This window comes from Castor canadensis, chromosome X (genome assembly GCF_047511655.1).
Source record: "Castor canadensis chromosome X, mCasCan1.hap1v2, whole genome shotgun sequence".
Classification (NCBI taxonomy): Eukaryota; Metazoa; Chordata; class Mammalia; order Rodentia; family Castoridae; genus Castor; species Castor canadensis.
The window spans coordinates 180384-199084 of NC_133405.1; the positions used below are offsets into that span (position 1 = coordinate 180384).

The following is an 18701-nucleotide window of genomic DNA, read 5'->3' on the forward strand; positions in this document are numbered from 1 at the left end:
CTCTTCTCTCCTCTCCTCCCTCCTTCTTCCCCCCTCCCCCCCTCTCTCTTTCTCTCCATTGAAGAAGCCATTCAAGAAATAAGGTACTAAATTTGATCCTAGTCAAATCTTGGCAATTGACATGTATAGTATTTTAAAAGAAGAAAAATTAAAAGATCAGCAGAAATGCAGGAAAACAGATTACATCCTGAAATGCCACCAAATGGCCAAAATACAGTTTGGATAGCAATCTCGAGTTGTCTGAAGGCACATAATCTCTCATGATTATTTTCCTGGACAGCCTTAGATTAGCCCTTCATGCTATCTCTCAGTATGCTCTGTGTGTGTGTGTGTGTGTGTGTGTGTGTGTGTGTGTGTGAAGAATTGTCATATGGAAAATTGGAAGTCTCTAAAAATAATTACCGAAATGATGGCTTTGTTCCACAAGAGCTGTTGTGGCTTCTAGTTTAACTTCTTGAGAGGTGCTTGGGATGGACATAACCCTTCTAAGAAGATAAAACATGATATTTGAATTCAGTTCCAAAGTTATCGCTGGGCTTGTGCTACGAAGCAACGCCTACAATGCCTGGAGACATTTTGTAGGAGACTACATGGTCTCCTCTTGCATTTGTAGGAGACTACAAAGCAAAATCCAGGGTTTCAGCCAAACTTTTTAATCCGCAGGCCTATGTAAAGGACTGTCTCAAGGAACCAATCCTATAACCCACTGGTTCTCAACCTCTGCTCCAAAGACACCTGGAGGGGCTCCCTGAGACCATTTCAGTGTGTTTGTGGGATAAAACTATTTTTATAACAGCATGAGCATGATATTTGCTTTTTTAACTCCCATTATCTCATGACTTTTCCAGAGGCTACATGACATGTGATGATGTCATCTCTCTGATACCTGAGGGATGGGTGCTTTGGTGTTCCTGAGTTTTAACCATTTCTCACTCTTAATAACTAATATAATTAGTGTCAGTAGATATAACCCATACCCAAGAAGTCCTTGGATTTGTCAGTGTTTTCAGTGTATTAAGGTGTTTCTGCCCAGGAAAAGAAACAATCATCAGATTGAAGGACAATCTACAGTATTGGACAAATTATTTTCCAACTCAAATGGTGGTAATATATAATATATAAGGAAGTCAATATACTCAGAACATGTAATATGATTAAAAATGGATAATACCTGCATACAGTAGAACAGACCTTTAATCCCAGCAATTGGGAGGCTGATGCTGAGACAGTAGGATTGTGAATTTGTTCAAGGCCAGGTTGGGCTACCTGGCCAGGTGAAGTCAAACTTGAGTTACACTGCTTTCTCCAAACACCCAATCAAAACATGAAAACAAACAAATGAAGTAATTAAAATAAACGAAAAGCCCCCAACTCTGAAACAAAACCAAAAATAGTTCTAAACCAACAAGCACAAAGGGGCAATAGACCTAGATTGGCATTTCTCAAAGGAAGATATATAAATGGTCAAGAAGTATATAAAAATGGCTCAACATCAATATTCATCAGGGAAAATCAAATTAAAACCACAATGTGACATTGTTTTGTCTCAGTTAGAATGGCTATTATCAAAAAGACAAAAATTAAATGTGTTGGTAAGGCTGTATATGAAAAGGTAGTCTTAAATACTGTTAGAAGGAACTCAAATAGTATAGTCACTATGGAACGCAGTATGGAGGTTCCTCAAAAAAAAAGTTAAAAAGAAATCTATCATATGATTCACCTATCCTTTCTGGTTAAATACTCAAAGCAAATGAGTTCAGCATATCATAGAGTATCTTTACACTCATATTTATTGGTACATTATTCACAATAACTAAGATAGGTAATCAACCTACATGCTCATGAATGCATGAGTGGATAAAGAAAATGTGGCACATGTTTATAATAGGATATATTTAGTAATAAAAAGAAAAGTGATATCCTATTATTTGCTGAAAAATTGATGGAACTGGAGGACATTATGTTAAGTGAAATAATAACACGCAGAAATTCAAGTAACTACATATTGTCTGTCATATGTGGATGCTAAGACCAAAAATTTTGTAAACTGTTACTTTATCAGTATCTTGTCATTTCTAGAATGTATTTCATTTTTACCTAGTGAATATCATTGGTTTTCTTTCAATATGGGGATTGTACTTCTGAAGTAGAGTGACCAAAATTACATCAAATGATTTAGAAAACAAAGGGTAACTTGGGAAAAGAGCTACCCTACTAGATGGTTGACATTACATAACTCAGAAACTCCATTTCTCTAATAGGTTTTCCCTACTTGAGAAGGGGGCAGCTTCTGCTTTGTTGGATGGGTTATGGAAACAATGGGAAGTCAGTTTTGACACAATATTATTCCGTTGATATGAAATGATGGTAGACAAGGTGCCAGATGTATTCATAATCCCAGTGCTGTCAATTTTAAGCCTGAAGCCCCAAGAGACGAGCAGTATTTAATACATCATCTCTTGTTAAATAGCAGCCACAGAGTTGGCGGTAGCCAGTGAAGGATTCCCTGCCGTGTAGGACTCGCCAGTTGTCTATAAATAGTACCTGTGAATGGGTAAAAAGACAGAAAATACCATTAGAACAAGAACAGACCAAAGCAACCCTAACTCAGAAGAAATCATTTAAACCAGGCACTGGAGAATCACGCCTGTAAACCTAGCTACTCAGGAGGCAGAGATCAGGAGGATCTCGGTTCGCAGCCAGTCTGGGCAAATAGTTCTCGAGACCCTATCTTGAAAAACCCTTCACAAAAATAGGGCTGGTGGAATGGCTCAAGGTGAAAGTTCAAGTTCCAGTACTGCAAAAAAAAAAAAAGGTCATTTAAAAGAAAAGCTTTAGGTTGTTCTCTGGTTATATTCAATAAAATATTTTTCTTGTGAAAATATTGGAATGTTTGGAAACTAACATGTGAATAAGCCCACAGCAGGCTAAATGGAAGTTAAAAAGGCAATAGTAGCTAATAGGCCCTGCACTTGAAGAGCTCATGTTTCTCAAGTAATTGTTCTCTTTTTCAAAGTAAATTAAGCAACAGACTTCCTTCTCTTTAATTCTTACTCTATACTTTCTCAAAGTGTTAAACTATTATTTCATTACGTTAGGTGAAGATATTCTTCATCCAGAGGAAATATCAAGATTTACAACATGAAATCATGAAGCTGGGAGGAACTTTAGGGATCATATAGTGAAATAACTGCATCACTCAGAGTCACTGATGTCTTCAGATGGCTTGGAGCCTGCTTTCAGATAATTCAGTGAGTGGTAGACCAAGGATAACATAGGGCTCATTTCTGTTTTTCCTTTGCAACACTGTGACACAAACTAAACAAGTATTCTTCTTCACTGCTGGCTATAACAAGCTTACTTGACATTCTTAGAATTTAGAACCCACCTTTCCAGGCTTTAGTTTGACCCAAAGTTCATTCTCAGGTTTTCTCAACTCAGTTGTTAGAGTCCGGTGTGCTATATACCAACGATGGACAACATCATAAGGTACAGTATTGATGACAGCCCGGTCATAGTTGTTATACCTAACATGGAATCAGGAGAAAGATATAAATACATGATAAAAGACATTTGTTGTTCAACTATTTTAGATAATGCTTGCTCTATGTTTTCTACTTGTTCCACAGATGCAGTGACAGTAAGTCAATATTCTCTTAGGAATACAGGATCAGAGAGAGGGAGTAACTCTATTGCCTGATGGTCATATTTTGTCTTTCTTTGGAGAATCTGGGAGTAGGGAATAGAAATTAAATTTCAGATGGTTTCCTTCACCTTATATGATGCTTTACCTAAAGCAAGTTTCATAGAGTAAGTTCTTGTTGGTCAAAGTTTATGGATGCATTGGAGAAAGATGTTAGCTTGGTCTTCATCAAACAGAGGTAGGCAAGAGGTTGTTCTAACAAAGCTTTCTTTAGAATAGAATGATGTAATTTCTCAACTGTCTCCCTTTGTGAGAGAAATCTTAGCTATCATCTAGTGCACAGTTTCACACAGAGATCTTCATTCATTCATTCATTCAATACTAACATTTATATGAGCATCTGCTACGTGGGAGGAAGTGTGTCAGGTATTAAACACATAATGATGAATATAGCAGACATGATCTTAGCTTTCTGGGCAGTTTATATTCTATTGAGGAAGAAAGATGACACACTAGATATAAATACATAAAATAATTTCAGCTAGTTATTCTAAGACACTATGAAGGAAAAATAGTGTTATGTGATTAAGAGTAACTTGAAAATCTATTTCAGGTGGAGTGCTGAGTGAAGGACTTTTTGTAGAAGTGACTTTGGACTTGGTACCAGTGTGGTAAGATGACAAAATATGACAATCTAAGGAAACAGTGTTCCAGGCAGAGGGAACAGAAAGTAGACAATTGTGGGTCAAATGAAAAGCATTTGATTTTGTTTGCAGAACAGTAGGAAGGCCATGTGACTTGTGCTGACCAAGCATGTAGATAAAGGAATGTAATCTTAATTTATTGATAAGAAAAATAGTGAAGCCCTGTGATTTATTCAAGGCCACATGGGATTTAGTAATTCACTCTTTATATTAGATGATGTTGTTTTCTAAGACCAATAGCAGTAATTAGTAAAGTTTATTACAAATTAGCAAAATGGTTGTGTGATGTTCTTTTGATTAAGATAAGACTTTTCCTGGATTTTTGCACATATTATTGTTGTATTTTTTAATGCTTTGATGTGAAGCAAGAGAGACCTGGAAGTATGGGAAATCAAATAAAACATGCATTTATCTGATAAGAAAAGATAGGAAGGCTGAACAGAGCTATCCCTCTTACTAGTTGACAAAAGATTTTCCAAGTAAAGATTGAATGGAATAATGCATTTGATTTGAGCAAAATGATGGGTCTTTGAAATGACCAACAAAACTGATAAACTCAACTAGATTGAACAAGTAAAAAGAGGGTGAAAACCATCAGTATAAAGAACCTGATATCATTATAGAATCTATAGACATGAAAATAATATGGAAATTCTATGGATGACTTTATGAATACAAATTTGACAACCTAGATGAAATGTACAAATTTCTTGAAAGAACCAGTAACTAGTCATTTCTTCATATAAATGTACATATATATGAAAAAGTTGAATATGTTATCTAAAATTTTCCCCCAAAGTAAACTCCATTCTTAGAGAGTTTCTCTGGTAAATTCTAGCAAACATTTGGTATTGTGGTATAAACAAAAGATGATAGGCACTGTAATCAGATCACCATTACAATTTAAGGAAGATATACATTATACACAAACTGCTTAGTAAACAAGAATGACACTAACTTTGTTAAAACTCATTACATGAAAAGAAAATTGGAGGCCAATATCCCTCCAGGAGCTAGAGGCAAATTAAGCTGAAAACAGCTGTGCATATGTGTCAATTACCAATTTATTACCTCTTAGTTCCAAACATACTTTGCATATATGCTATTGATATAAGAATCTCTTTAAGCATTTCTCCTTTACAGTAAGCACAATGTTAAGCTTTCTCTAAAGAGGGTGCTGGAGGGACACTGAAAGAGAGAAAGTTTATCCTGCTGTTTCTGGTATAGGCTCTGTGGTATGGGTGTGAAAACATCTGGTAGAGCCAAGTTGATCATCTAGGTCCTATGGGATCTTGCAGACTCAGTCTGGTGCTAGATAATCTTTCCACAGCCCTCCTGACTGCCTGCAGCCACTTGCCTGGACTCTATGGGAAAGTTCCGTTATGACCTGCATAAACTTCCTCTGTTCCCTAGTGACACATACTGAATAGACATTCATTCCACAAGCTTTCACCCTTCACCTTTACCCCATGCAACACACGCACTCTGAAGTCTTCTTGCTCTAGTAGGCACTAAGAGTACTACTACACCAGCATTCTGTCAGTTGCTGATTGCCTACTTCTCTGCCTCTACTCCACAGGGTGGTCTATTTTGTGTTCAGCAACTCCAAACCAGGTCCAGCCTGGCTAAATCAGAGAATTTCTCTACAGTAACATGGCTGAACAACTCTTTCTTCCAGGTCTCAACCCCTTCCAGCTTTATTCTTCCTTAGATATTCTGCCTCAGTCCAAGGGTACTATACTGATTTTCTTTGTATTTTATAGTTACTATGTTATCACAATTCATAATTCTTTATGCTAAGTGTTTCCTGTTCAACCTACAGTTTTATTTCTATCTCCTGATTGGACTTACACTTTTAACACACACACACACACACACACACACACACACACACACACACACGTACAGTAATAAATCCAGGTAGGGCTTATCCCAGGAGTGCGAGGTTAGTTTAACATTTGAAAATCAATTAACAGGATTGGGAGCAAGATGGCAGCTGAGCAAAATCCTCTAGTGATCTTCTCCCCACAGACACACCAATTTGAACAGCTTTCCATGCACCAAACTACCTTCACAAGAGTTAAGGAAGCCAGGGGAAAGACCGTACTGCTTGGTCTTGGTAGAGTGAGGAGCAAGACCCCTCCCACTGGGTAGGATAGGAAAGTGAGCACAGTACTGTCTTTTGAAACTCAGTGCTGGTCTGTTGAAACCTAACACTGGGTACATCCCCTACTCCCAGACCAGTGTTGAAAGATGGAGGCTCTAGACCCACCCTGGTGCAAGATGGAGATACACAGCCCAAGGTGATCAACCTTCTATTCTGACCAGCTTCACCTTGGCTAGCTGCAGTGGTCTTGGGCCACAAGTACAGCTCAGCAGCAAGAAGGCCACAGCAGAGTGGGTCTTGGTCCTACTGAAGCATTGGATTAGTCTTGTAAGGTTGTAGGTTCCAGGTGTGACCCAACATTGCAGTATTGGTGGCCAGAGGACTGCCAATCCAATTTTGTCCCTAACCCCAGGCAGCACAACACAGAGGGGGCAATTGTCTTTTGGGGGAAGAAAGAGGAGATAGGTGCCATGTTGTGGCATAAGAGCTTGAGGTTGTTACTCCACAGTGAGATAAAGCAAGATTAATAGACAGAAAGTGAAAGTCTTCACATTCATCAATGGACAGCTCACCCAGACAGAAAGTCAACAAAGAAATAACACAGTAAATTGTATCCTAGACTAAGTGGACTTAACAGTCATATACAGAAAACTTCATCCAATTGTTGCTGAATATGCATTTTTTTCTCACAAGTAGATGGAACATTCTCTAAGATAGATTACATAATAGGTCATAAAACAAGTCTCAATAAATTAAAAAAACAAATTATATCAAGTATCTTTTCTGACAACAATGCAACAAAATTAGAGATCAATAATAAGAAAGATATTAGAAACTATAACAATATGTAGAAATTAAACAAGTTACTTGTGAAGAACAAATGGATTAAAGAAGGAATCAAAAAGGAAATTTAAAAGTTTCTTAAAAGAAATGAAAATGGAGACACAACATATCAAAACCTATATGGGATACAACAACAGTAGCACTGAGGGAGATTTATAGAATTGATACTGTCACCAGAAAGGCAGAAAGAATGGGTAGTGTAGCTGAGTGGTCTAAGGCGCTGCATTAAGAAAGGCAGAAAGATCTCAAATAAACAACCTATCACTGCACCTCAAGGAACTAGAAAAACAGAACCCAAACATCAAATTAGTAAAAAGATAGAACTAATAAAGCTCAGAGCAGAAATAAATGAAATGGAAAGTAAAAATACCAAAGATCAACAAAATGAAGAGGTGGTTCTTTGAAAAGTTAAGCAAAATTGACAAATCTTTAGATAGACTTGGAAAAAAAAAGAGGGAAGACTCAAATAAATAAAATCAGAGCTAAAAATGGAGATATAACAAATTATACCACAGAAATACAAAGGATCATTAGAGATTAATATGAACAACTACAGGCCAACCAAATTGATAATTTAGAAGAAATGGATGAATTCCTAGACACATATACCTTATCATGGTGGAATCATGAAGAAATGAAAAACCTGAACAGACCAATAATGAGTATTAACAATGAATCAATAATAGGAATCTTCCCATCAAAAAAGTCAAAATAGCAAAGGAAACAATCAACAGAGTGTAGAGGCCTTTTGAACCTACAGAATGGGGAAAATTGTGTGAAATCTGACAAGGGGTTAATATTAACAATACATAAGGAACTCAAGTAACTCAACAGGAAAAATCCCAAATAAGTTATTAAAGGATGGGAAATAGACCAAAACAGACATTCCTCAAAAGATGATATACAGATGACCAAAAGGTATTGAAATGTAAATCAAAATCCAGACAGGATATCATCTTACTTCAGTGACAATGGCTAATATTAAAAAGAATAAGGATAACATGTGTTATCAAGTAACAGTGGAGGAACCCTTGCACACTGTTGGTGGGAATGTAAATTACTATTAGTCATTATTGAAAGCAGTTTGGAGGTTCCTCAAAAAAAAAAAAAACTCTCATATGATCTAGCAATCCCAGCACTAGGTATATACCCAGAGGAAATGAAATCAGAATGTTGAAGGGACTCTGCACTCCCAAGTTCATTGCAGCATTGCTCACAATAGGCAAAAAATGGAAAGAACTAAGTGTCCATCAACTGATGAATGGATAAATGTGATACATTTATACAATGCAATACAATACTATTCAGCTATAAGGAAGAATGAAATGTCATTTGCAACCCACATTGATAAACCTGGAGGACATTATGTTAAGTGAAAGAAGGGGCACAGAAACAGAAATACCACATGATCTCACTTCTATGTGCACTATAAACTCAAAGAAGTAGGCAACAGAGTAGTAGTAGAGGCTTAGGGGACAGATCCTGCAGCAATGTTGGTTAAAGGACACAGAATTTTAGTTAGACAAGAGGAGGTTCAAGAGCTGTATTGTACAATATGGGAAATGTAGTTAATCACAATGCATTGTATATTTGCAAATTGTCAGGAAAATATATTTTAAGTGTTCTTACTACAGCAAATGACAAGTATGTGAGGTACTGCATCTGTTACATGTTCAACTTTCCCACTGCACAATGAATACATATTTCAAAATAACATGTTGTACATCAATATATGCAATTTTTATTTTTTCAATTAAATAATAAAGTATTTGGGGGAAAAAGAGGGTAGATGATTGATCATTTAGTGCATGAAAGGACAGTAAATATCATTAGCCATCAAAATACCAAGAATGTGTCTATCATATTGTCTAAAATTAGTTAGATTAATAACCCCAATTCTTGACAAGGACTTGGAGCATATACAATTCTCAGTTTGTTGTTAATGCTGTGAAATGGTACAACTCATTGTCAGTGCTGTTTAAACTAAACACTCTTGGAGACTCTATGACCCAGAAATTCAAGTCATGTGAATGAAATGAAAATATAAATTCACAAAAGCAGTTTTACTTGAATGTTGATAGCAATTTTTTCATAATAACACCAAACTGGAAACATCTCAGATGTGGTTAAAAATCAAATAGTAGTTTCCTCTGGGGTATGTGTACAGGGTTTGACTGGGAAGTATGAGGGTACTAGTGATAGCAATATTTTATATATTGATAGGGGTTTGGGCACATTGATATACACATTTGTCAAAACTCAGTAAGTGTATACTCAGCAAGTATGGTAATATATTAATGGTGGAATATAAGTAGCAGATTTGTGGTTTTCTCCCATTAAATTCTTTCAGTTTATGCTCTCCAATGCTGGAGGTGTCACAATACCTGACTTCAAACTATGCTACAAAGCCACAGCAATAAAACGGCATGATACTAGTATAAAAACAGACATGAAGACCAATGAAAGAGAATAGAAAACTCAGACATAGATATTTGCAGCTATGGCCATTTAATTTTCGACAAAGGAGTCCAAAATATACATTGAAGAAAAGACACCCTCTTTGCAAATGGTGCAGGAAAGACTGGATAACCACATGCAGAAGAATGAAACTGGATCCCTGCCTCTCACTCTGTACCATTATCAACTCAAACTGGATCAAACATCTCAATGTAAAACTTTGAAGCTATGATAGGAAAAGAAAAGGGAAAACACTGAAACACGTAGGAATAGGCATTAACTTCCTGAATAGAACTCCAATAGCTCAGCAAATAAGAGAAAGGATTGACATATGGGACTATATGAAGCAAAAAAGCTTCTGCACAGCAAAGGACAAAGTCATTAGACTCAAGACACAGCTTACAGAATGGGAGAAAATCTTTGCCAGCTATACATCTGACAAGGAAGTAATAACCAGAATATAAAGGGAGCTCAAAAAACTAAACTGCCAAAAAATCAACAGCTTAATGAATAAATGGGCAGATGAACTGAACAGACAATTTTCAAGGAAAGAAGTAAAAATGGCCAATAAATACATGGATAAATGCTTACTATCCCCAGCCATAAAGGAAAAGCAAATCAAAACTACCTCACTCCTGTTAGAATAGCTACCATCAAGATTGCAAACAACAACAAATGCTGGTGAAGATTCAAGGGGATAGTGGTGGGGGAGAGGAGCCCTTTACACTATTGGTGGGAATATAAATTAGTACTACTATGGAAAGTAGTAAGTAGGTTCCTCAAAAAATTAAACATAGAACTAACATATGATCCAGTGATACCACTCCTGGGCATATATCCAAAGGAATGTAAGTCAGGATACAATAAAGATACTTGTACACCCATGTTTATTGCAGCACTATTTACAATAGTGAAGCTATGTATATTTACAGATGGCCTACAACTGATGGATTAAGAAAATGTGGCATATATATACAATGGAATATTATTCAGCCGTAACAAAGAATAAAATTATGTCATTTGCAGGTAAATGGATGGAACTGGAGATCATCATATTAAGAAAAGTAAGACAGGTTCAGAAAGACAAAAGTCACATGTATTCTCTCATATGTGGAAGATAGACTCAAAAGATAAATATACATAAATACAAATATATATAATGTTTTTATTTATGTATACATTTGTGTATGATTTATCATGTTTGTAATAGTGGGATTGTTTGAGGGGACTAGGGAGAAGAGGGAGAGGAAAAGAGAATGATAGAAAGTGAGTAATATCATATTGTATCTGGGTAGGAATACTGCATAATGAAATGCACTGAAAGCTGCTGAATAGGGGGCTGAGGGGAAGCATAAGATAGAGTAACAGAGGGGTTTAATCTGATTAAAGTGCAATATATTCGTGAGTGAAATACCATGGTGAAATCCCTTTGAACAATTATATATATCTAAATGAGGGTGAATATAGTTGATGTGCTTTATATACTTGTATGAAAATAGAACAATGAAACCTGTTGAATTTGAGGGACAATGATGGTGGGAATGAATCTACCCAAGGTACATTGTAAGCATATATGTAAATGTCACAATGAACCCCCCACACAACTAATATATGCTAATAAAAGTGTCAAAAAATGCTTACATTAAAGTGTTGGACCTGCTCATTGTTTTAGGCAATGAGTATATAGGAGATGATTATGGAATAGTTTCCCAGAGGAACTGACCCAAGGGAAATGAATTAGTATTGTCATAGTTCCTTCTACAAGACAGGGGCAACAATTTATTTTTACCTACATACTAATGGGTATGGTAGGTATTATTATTGCACCTGGAAATACATGACAAACACATTAAGTGACTTGGCCAAGGCCATAAAGCATTGAATGGTAGTCAAGATTTCACACTTCCAGATTATGATATTTTTACTAAATCAAGTTAAATTTTGCAGCTATCTCCATGCTGCCTCTGCACTCCAAATCTCCTTCTTTGCCATATTTTTCTCTACTACTTATTATCAACCATCTGATATACTGTGTATTTGCTTATTTGTTTTTTAAATTATCTCTTCCCATTAGAATGAGAATTCAATGAGGCCAAGAAGTTTTACATATTTTTCCTCACAGTTACATTTCTAGGGTCAAGAACAGTGCCTGACTCTTGGTAGATGCTCAAGAAGTATTTGTTTAGCTATTGTGAATAATGCTGCAATTAACATGGATGTAAAGCTGCCTTTGTTATAATCTGACTTACATTCCTTTGGGTATATCCCTAGGAGTGGTATTGCTGGAGTATATGGCAGTTCTATTTTTAGTTTTTTGAAGAGCCTCCACACTGTTTTCCCTAGTTGTACTAATTTACATTCCCATCAACAATGTATGAGGGTTTCTTTTTCCCCACATCCTCACCAACATTTGTTGTTTGTACTCTCGATAGTAGCCACTCTAACAGGAGTGAGGCAGAATCTTAATGTAGTTTTGATTTGCATTTCCTTTATGCCCAAGGATGTTGAGCATTTCTTCATGTGTTTTTTAGCCATTTGGACTTCTTCCTTTGAAAAAGCTCTATTCAGTTCATTTGCCCATTTCTTCATTGGGTCATTGATTTTCTGGGAGTTTAGTTTTTGAACTCCCTGTAAATTCTGGTTATCAATCCCTTGTCTGATGTATAGCTGACAAAGATTTTTTTCCCATTCTGTGAGCAGCCACAAAAGAAACCATTTCTTTTGTTATGCAAAGCTTTTTAACAGCCAAGATGCCCCACTACTGATGAATGGATTAAGAAAATGTGGTATTTATATACAATGGAATTCTATTCAGCCACAAAGAAGAATGAAATTTTGTCATTTGCAGGTAAATGGATGGAACTGGAGAATAACTTAAGTGAAGTTAGCCAGGCTCAGAAGGCCAAAAGCTGCATGTGTTCTCTCATATGTGGAATATAGACCTAATACAAGAACAGCAATATTATGAAAAACAGGTCACAGTAAGGGGAGGTCACACACAAGAGGGAAGGAAGAAAACTAAGAAAATGAATATAGTTGATATACTCTCTATACAAGAGTGAATATAGAATTCTTAAACTGTCTGAGACCACCATAAGAAAGGGACTAAGGTAGAATGACAAAAACTAGAGGAGATGAACCAATTGGGGTTATAATACATATATACATGGAAATATCACAAGGAAACTCCCTGTGAAACAAGCAAAAATGTCATTTCTTCCCTTTTTTTCTTTTTTTCTTCTACAAAATCAGAGAACAGGAGGGCACAACAGATCCTGCAAGGGGGGCAGATTGGTACCAGTGGGAGGGGGAGGTGGTAGCAAAAGGGGGTAGGAGGGTGAATACAGTGAATATGATACAAATACTGTGTACACATGTACGTAAATGCAAAAACGAAACCTGTTGAAATTATTCCAGGGAGGAATGGGGAGGGGATAAAGGACATTGGTGGAGTGGGTGAATTCAACTGTGATATATTTGATACATTGTAAGAACTTTTGTAAGTGCCACAATGTACCCCCACCCAGCACAACAATAAAAAAAAGAAGTACTCATTGAGGAAAATGAATTAGGTGCATGGTAGGAGTTAGCTTAGAATAACTGAAAGTAGGAAGAGTAATCCAAATGCGAAACAGAATAAAATCTTGGCTGCAAGATGGAAAATAATTGGTTCTAGAAACCCTTTAAAGCAGTGTGGTATATCTAGGGAAGAATTTGTGTGGAAAACATGAGTTCCATGGGATGATGCTAGAAAAGTAAGAAGGGATCAGATATGTAGAACCCTGTAAGTCATGAGGACAATTCTGGTCTTTCTCTGAAAGATATTGAGGAGGCACAGGATCTTAACAGGAATAACTAAATAAGATTTGTATTTCAGAAAAAATACTCTAGCTACAGAACAAAAAGTTGATAAAGGTTTCTCATGGTAGAAGAAAGATCAGTTAAAATACTTTAGCAATGGTACAGTAGAGAGGTAATAGTGGTCTCACTGAAAAACATGGCATTGTGGACAGAAAGCAGTAGATGGTTTGAGAAAAAATTAGAAGGTCCAGTTGATGAGATTGGTTGAATAGTATGAGAGAGAGGGAAAAGTTAAAGATGACTTTCTGTTTTTAGTTTTGGCAACTTGGTGGATGGTGATACCAATCAATAAAATATGGGGAAACAAGTAGAGGGTGAGGCTTAAAATGGGTGGAGACCATAAGTTTAGTTTTGAGTATGACAAATTTTATGATTCTACAAGATATCTAAGTGGTGAAATATAGTAGACAATTAGATACACTGGTCAGGAACTTTGCATTAAATCTGGGCTAGCGATATAAATGTTATCATGCCTTTGGTTACCATAGCTATGTGGTTACTGAGGACAATTAAATAACTCTTTTTTCACTTTAATAGATGTTTTCACTTTTAAAATACTACCTCTAATACCTATCCCTCCCCAAAAAGTAGTATTCCATGGCTTTTGGCCCATTTATTATTTTATTATAATAAGAATATAAATTATTCTACAATAAAAAGCTATAGAATAGCAAGATTAAAATGTGGCAGACAGAAGGATCTTAGTAATTATCATTACATTAAAAAGTTAATATATGGTAAATACATTACACTGTAAGATAGTTCTTTGGTACTCACCTGATCAAATATAGCTCTTTATTCCATGGGTAGATATTTAAGACTGGCCCAACCCCAATCATGTGGTTGTGACATTCTCCAGTATTTTCAATATATTCATGCTTCAATGGTACTTTGCTGAGGAGTTCAAATTCCTCAGGTGCCTTTTGAAGTACCTGTTCTGCTGCATAGAACCCATCTACTAACAGTGTCTTGCCGCCTGTTCCTTCGTGTTTAAGACAGTGAAACACTTGAATGCTGATGAGGGAAAACAAAAGTAAATCATTCTGTTCAGTGGATAAAAGAGAATATACCAAAATTCTAGAACATTATAAGAAAAGTGATTACTGAACCTACTTGTGTCATTTTCTTGTAATGAAGAAAGAAATCTTATGTCTTCATTGTTTCCCTCATAGTCAGTTACACTTTTTTGTACCTTGAAATATTAATGCTACTATAAGTTTCTTCCAAATGTACATGACATATATTGAAGCCTATATATGTTAGGATCAGGAATACAGGCATGAATAAGATATAGTCTGTGTTTTTAAGAAGCTGATAGTCTGGTAAGAACAGATAAAGCCAGTACCAGTAAAATTTGCTAGGTACAATAATAAAGTTGTTTACAAAATGTAGTGAGGCCCATAAAAAGGAATGATCTGTTTTAGTGGGGCATTCTATAAAGAAATATTTGAGGGAGGAAGGGGCTGGCTTTGCTTAGTCTTAATGAATGAGCGAGAATTGGACTGGAAAGAGACTTGAAGTGAGGAGAGAGCATTCCAGGCAGAGATGAAACATGATTAAGGATATAAGTGTAAAACAACAAGGCATATTACAGGACAAAGGCATAGCATAGAATAGCACAAAATGATTTTAAGCTGTGAAATTCTATGGTCATATTAGCATTTCATAGAGCTGGCTATGATGATGGTGTGAAAGATGGACTGGTAGGATGCAAACTAACAAGAAAAAACTTGGAAAACAACTTGGAGGATGAAGGAGGCAAGAATATAGAATGACTCCATGTTTTTTATTTTTTACTTGGACAACCTTAAAAATGATAATGGTATTTACTAACAGAGAATGCACACAGTTTAGGGGTATGTTAAAATAGTTGAATTATGTATGTCTGAATATGTTACCAGGGAAAGGGAAGATGACTATTAATGGATTAAAAAACTAAAGTAGAATTTTCAAATTAATGAGGTTAAATAAAACTAGAATATGTAAAAATAAGGAAAAGTAAACTATAAAGTAAAATAAGAAATAAACATAAGGAAAGATGGAAGGAAGAAAATTAAGAAGAATCTAACAGAAATACAATTAAAATGAGAAAGGTCAGTTTTGATCATATTGAACTTTCTGTGAAACTTCTAGGTCAGGATTATTTGGTAGCCAGTGATGTTTAACTCAGAAGAGAGGTAGACTGGAGTTTGGTGATACTTAGAGGTAAGAACAAAGAAGAATTCACTTGGAGAGATCATTTCAAGTAAGAAAACCATTAGGAGCAATAATATTTAAGGCATGGATGCCAGAAAATAAGTCAGCAAAGGAGGGTGATAGTGACTAAAATGACAATGATAACAGCTAATATTTATTGAACACTTAATATGTGTTTGGGAGTATGCTTAGTGCTTTAAATTTATTATGTAATTTAATATCTTAGCAATACTAATGGACATGTTGTATTACTATACTTCATTTTACAGATGAAAAAACTGAAGCATGGAGATTTTTAACTTGTCCAAGATGACAAATCTAATAATACATGTTCATGCTGGAATGCAAATCCAGGTCTTGTTGATGCCACAGTCTTAACTCTCAAACACTATTACTATACTGCCAATCTACTTGGTCCTTGCTGCCATTGATTAGAAAGGGTAAAATTAAAGGCATAAATGGTTGCTTATCTTTGGTGTTAGTCATAGAAGGAAGGGTTACTCCATATTGAACCTCAATCCCTATCCAGCTGTCTCATTTTATTTCCTCTTTCTTTTTTCTGCATCTCCTAAAATGAGGATGCAGGGCTGTCGGTCTCTCCATATATTGACACAATTAAGTAGGATCTCTAAAAGCTGATCTTATTTTTCCTTGCCTGAACCAAATGTTCTTAAATCCAAACTCTTAAAGGAAATCAATGCAGTAACAATCAACTGCATTATTATCACCCTAAATAACAAGCCAGCAGCCTCTAATAAGCAGCAAACCACAGGGGAATTAAGAACAGTATATATCATCTTTTACTCAATAACTACTCTTGATGCAAAAAAGGTTATTTTTCAGTTATTCCTTCTCTCCAAATGATAAATCAGATTCAAATTCCTTTTAATACCATACTCAAAATGGCAGTGTTTTTTGGACTGATCCCTTTTGTAATAAAACAACTAAATGTAAGAAAAATGTACAAATTACAAAACTTATAGTTAGCCAATACTTTTTAGTAGGTTATAGTTACTTCAGAAAAATGTAAATTTAACAAAATTAGACTTGATTTGTGTAGTATGGTGGTGAGTTTTCAATCACTTAAATTTTTATTGTATGAATCTAAAGAAGATTGAGCTAGGGTATTTCAAAATGATCATGTTTCTAGGGAAAGAAAAAGAAACAGTCAGACAAATCCAGAGCAGTAGATATGATCTTGGGTCAAAATAGAATAGAAAAGGATTAAAAAACTACTCAGGGCCATCACATATAAAGGACCCTACTCTGGAAAAGACTAATCCACTTACCCACAGGGCTCCTGAAAATAGGTAGTATCAGTGTGCCGATCCAGAGCTAGCTTGGTGTATGCAGTGTCACCTCTGGAAAAGTCTGAAGTGAAATACCACATCCTCCCATAGATGGTTTCTCTATCAAGTGAAATAAAGGAAGAATTATTAGTTAATTGAAAATTTCATTTGTCTTCAAAAACTGTTTCCTATACCTTCTTTAGTTACTCCTAAATAATTATATGGTATTTTCGATTCCAGGTTTCCATCTGTAAATGGAAATTGAGAATTCTGTCACTGATTAATATTCTAGGAAATTGAGGTGAAAACTGTGGGAGCATAAATATATTCCAATAGCTTAGTGAATCATCCCACTTTGCTTATATGCCTACTTTTAATAATCTTCTTATTCAGGGTTATTCCCTGTGTTTACCTTCATTTCATAGACAAGGATGATGTAGCTGCTTCTAGCTGTTTATTTTACTTAATTTTTATAATTGTTATCTTACATTAATATTCTTATTTTTCAATAGTAGTATTAACTTTCTATTATCTTGGATAATCTATCAAGTTTGCAAGGGTGACTGAAGGGTTTCCATATTATTCATATGGCATAGTAGTGATTCATTTTAAGTCTTCATTTATCTTTTGGACATGGAGGAATAAGGAAAAGAGAAAAGAGCATTTTACATTACAAGTATTTAGTGAGAATTGCTGTATTGTAATTGCTGCATTTCTCCTTAAGGTATACATCACAGATTTTGATTTTGTACTTATTTTCCTAGGTAAGATCTGACCAATGGTCACTTTAATTCTTTAGTTTTCAAAGGTCACCTTATTCTCTGAACTCAAGTACGAACAGGAAATGTTCTTCCTTTTACTCAAAGTTTTCAAGCTCTCTCAATTTATTGCTTACCAGCAGTTTCTTTTACTTGAAAGTTCTCAAGATTGTGTTTCAAACTGAATAGCTCACAAATGCTACTGATTATGCTCTATTAGAACAGGGCAAATGACCCATCATAATATCTGATACACAATGAACTACATCTGGGTCATATTAAATAAAAGCCAAGAGCTAGTTAAAATGAAGTAGGTTTATATCACATTTAATCCTATAGTAGATCCATCTATATGCCAACTAGAAATGCAGATGAAAAGAACAGTGTAATCAGAAAACTATTTAAATCTCAGTTCTACTGATTGCTGTCAGAGCAATCCTGGGAATGTCATTTAGTATATCTTAATGTCAGGTGTCCCATTAGTCTAACTGGAGATAAAACACACAATTATCAGGGTTACTATAATGACCAAAATAAAATAATGGGTATGAGTGTGCTGGTTAAGTGATATTACATAATGCTTTAAGGAAGCATTATTAAAACCAATATCTGAATCAAGACCTAAGACTCACAGAGGATCAAAACTGGATGACATCATATTATTCAATTTCTTCTGAGATAGGAAAATAGAAGACAATGAGAGATTTTATGTGTGTGTGTGTGTTTGTGTACATATGTGTGTAAATGGACTTACCTATGGTCACATAACTGCTTGACAATAGAACTCAGACTACTTTTCAGTTCTCTTTACTTGCAGTGGTCTTTCTAATGTACAATGGTAAC

General features: G+C 35.5%; 1 protein-coding gene across 3 annotated transcripts in view; it reads right to left on the minus strand.

Annotated features, from left to right (window-relative positions):
- Nucleotides 1–1082: 1082 nt before the first annotated feature.
- Tmlhe (trimethyllysine hydroxylase, epsilon) overlaps nucleotides 1083–18701 on the minus strand; it is a 74517-nt gene continuing 56898 nt past the window's right edge. For all 3 annotated transcript variants that reach the window (XM_074063862.1, XM_074063861.1, XM_074063863.1), the window contains 4 exons: nucleotides 17101–17220; nucleotides 14393–14629; nucleotides 3389–3527; nucleotides 1083–2544 (listed from right to left, as the gene is read on the minus strand). In XM_074063862.1, coding sequence (XP_073919963.1) covers nucleotides 2413–2544; nucleotides 3389–3527; nucleotides 14393–14629; nucleotides 17101–17220 — 628 coding nt within the window. In that variant the 3' untranslated portion in view covers nucleotides 1083–2412. The remainder of the gene's footprint in view (nucleotides 2545–3388; nucleotides 3528–14392; nucleotides 14630–17100; nucleotides 17221–18701) is intronic.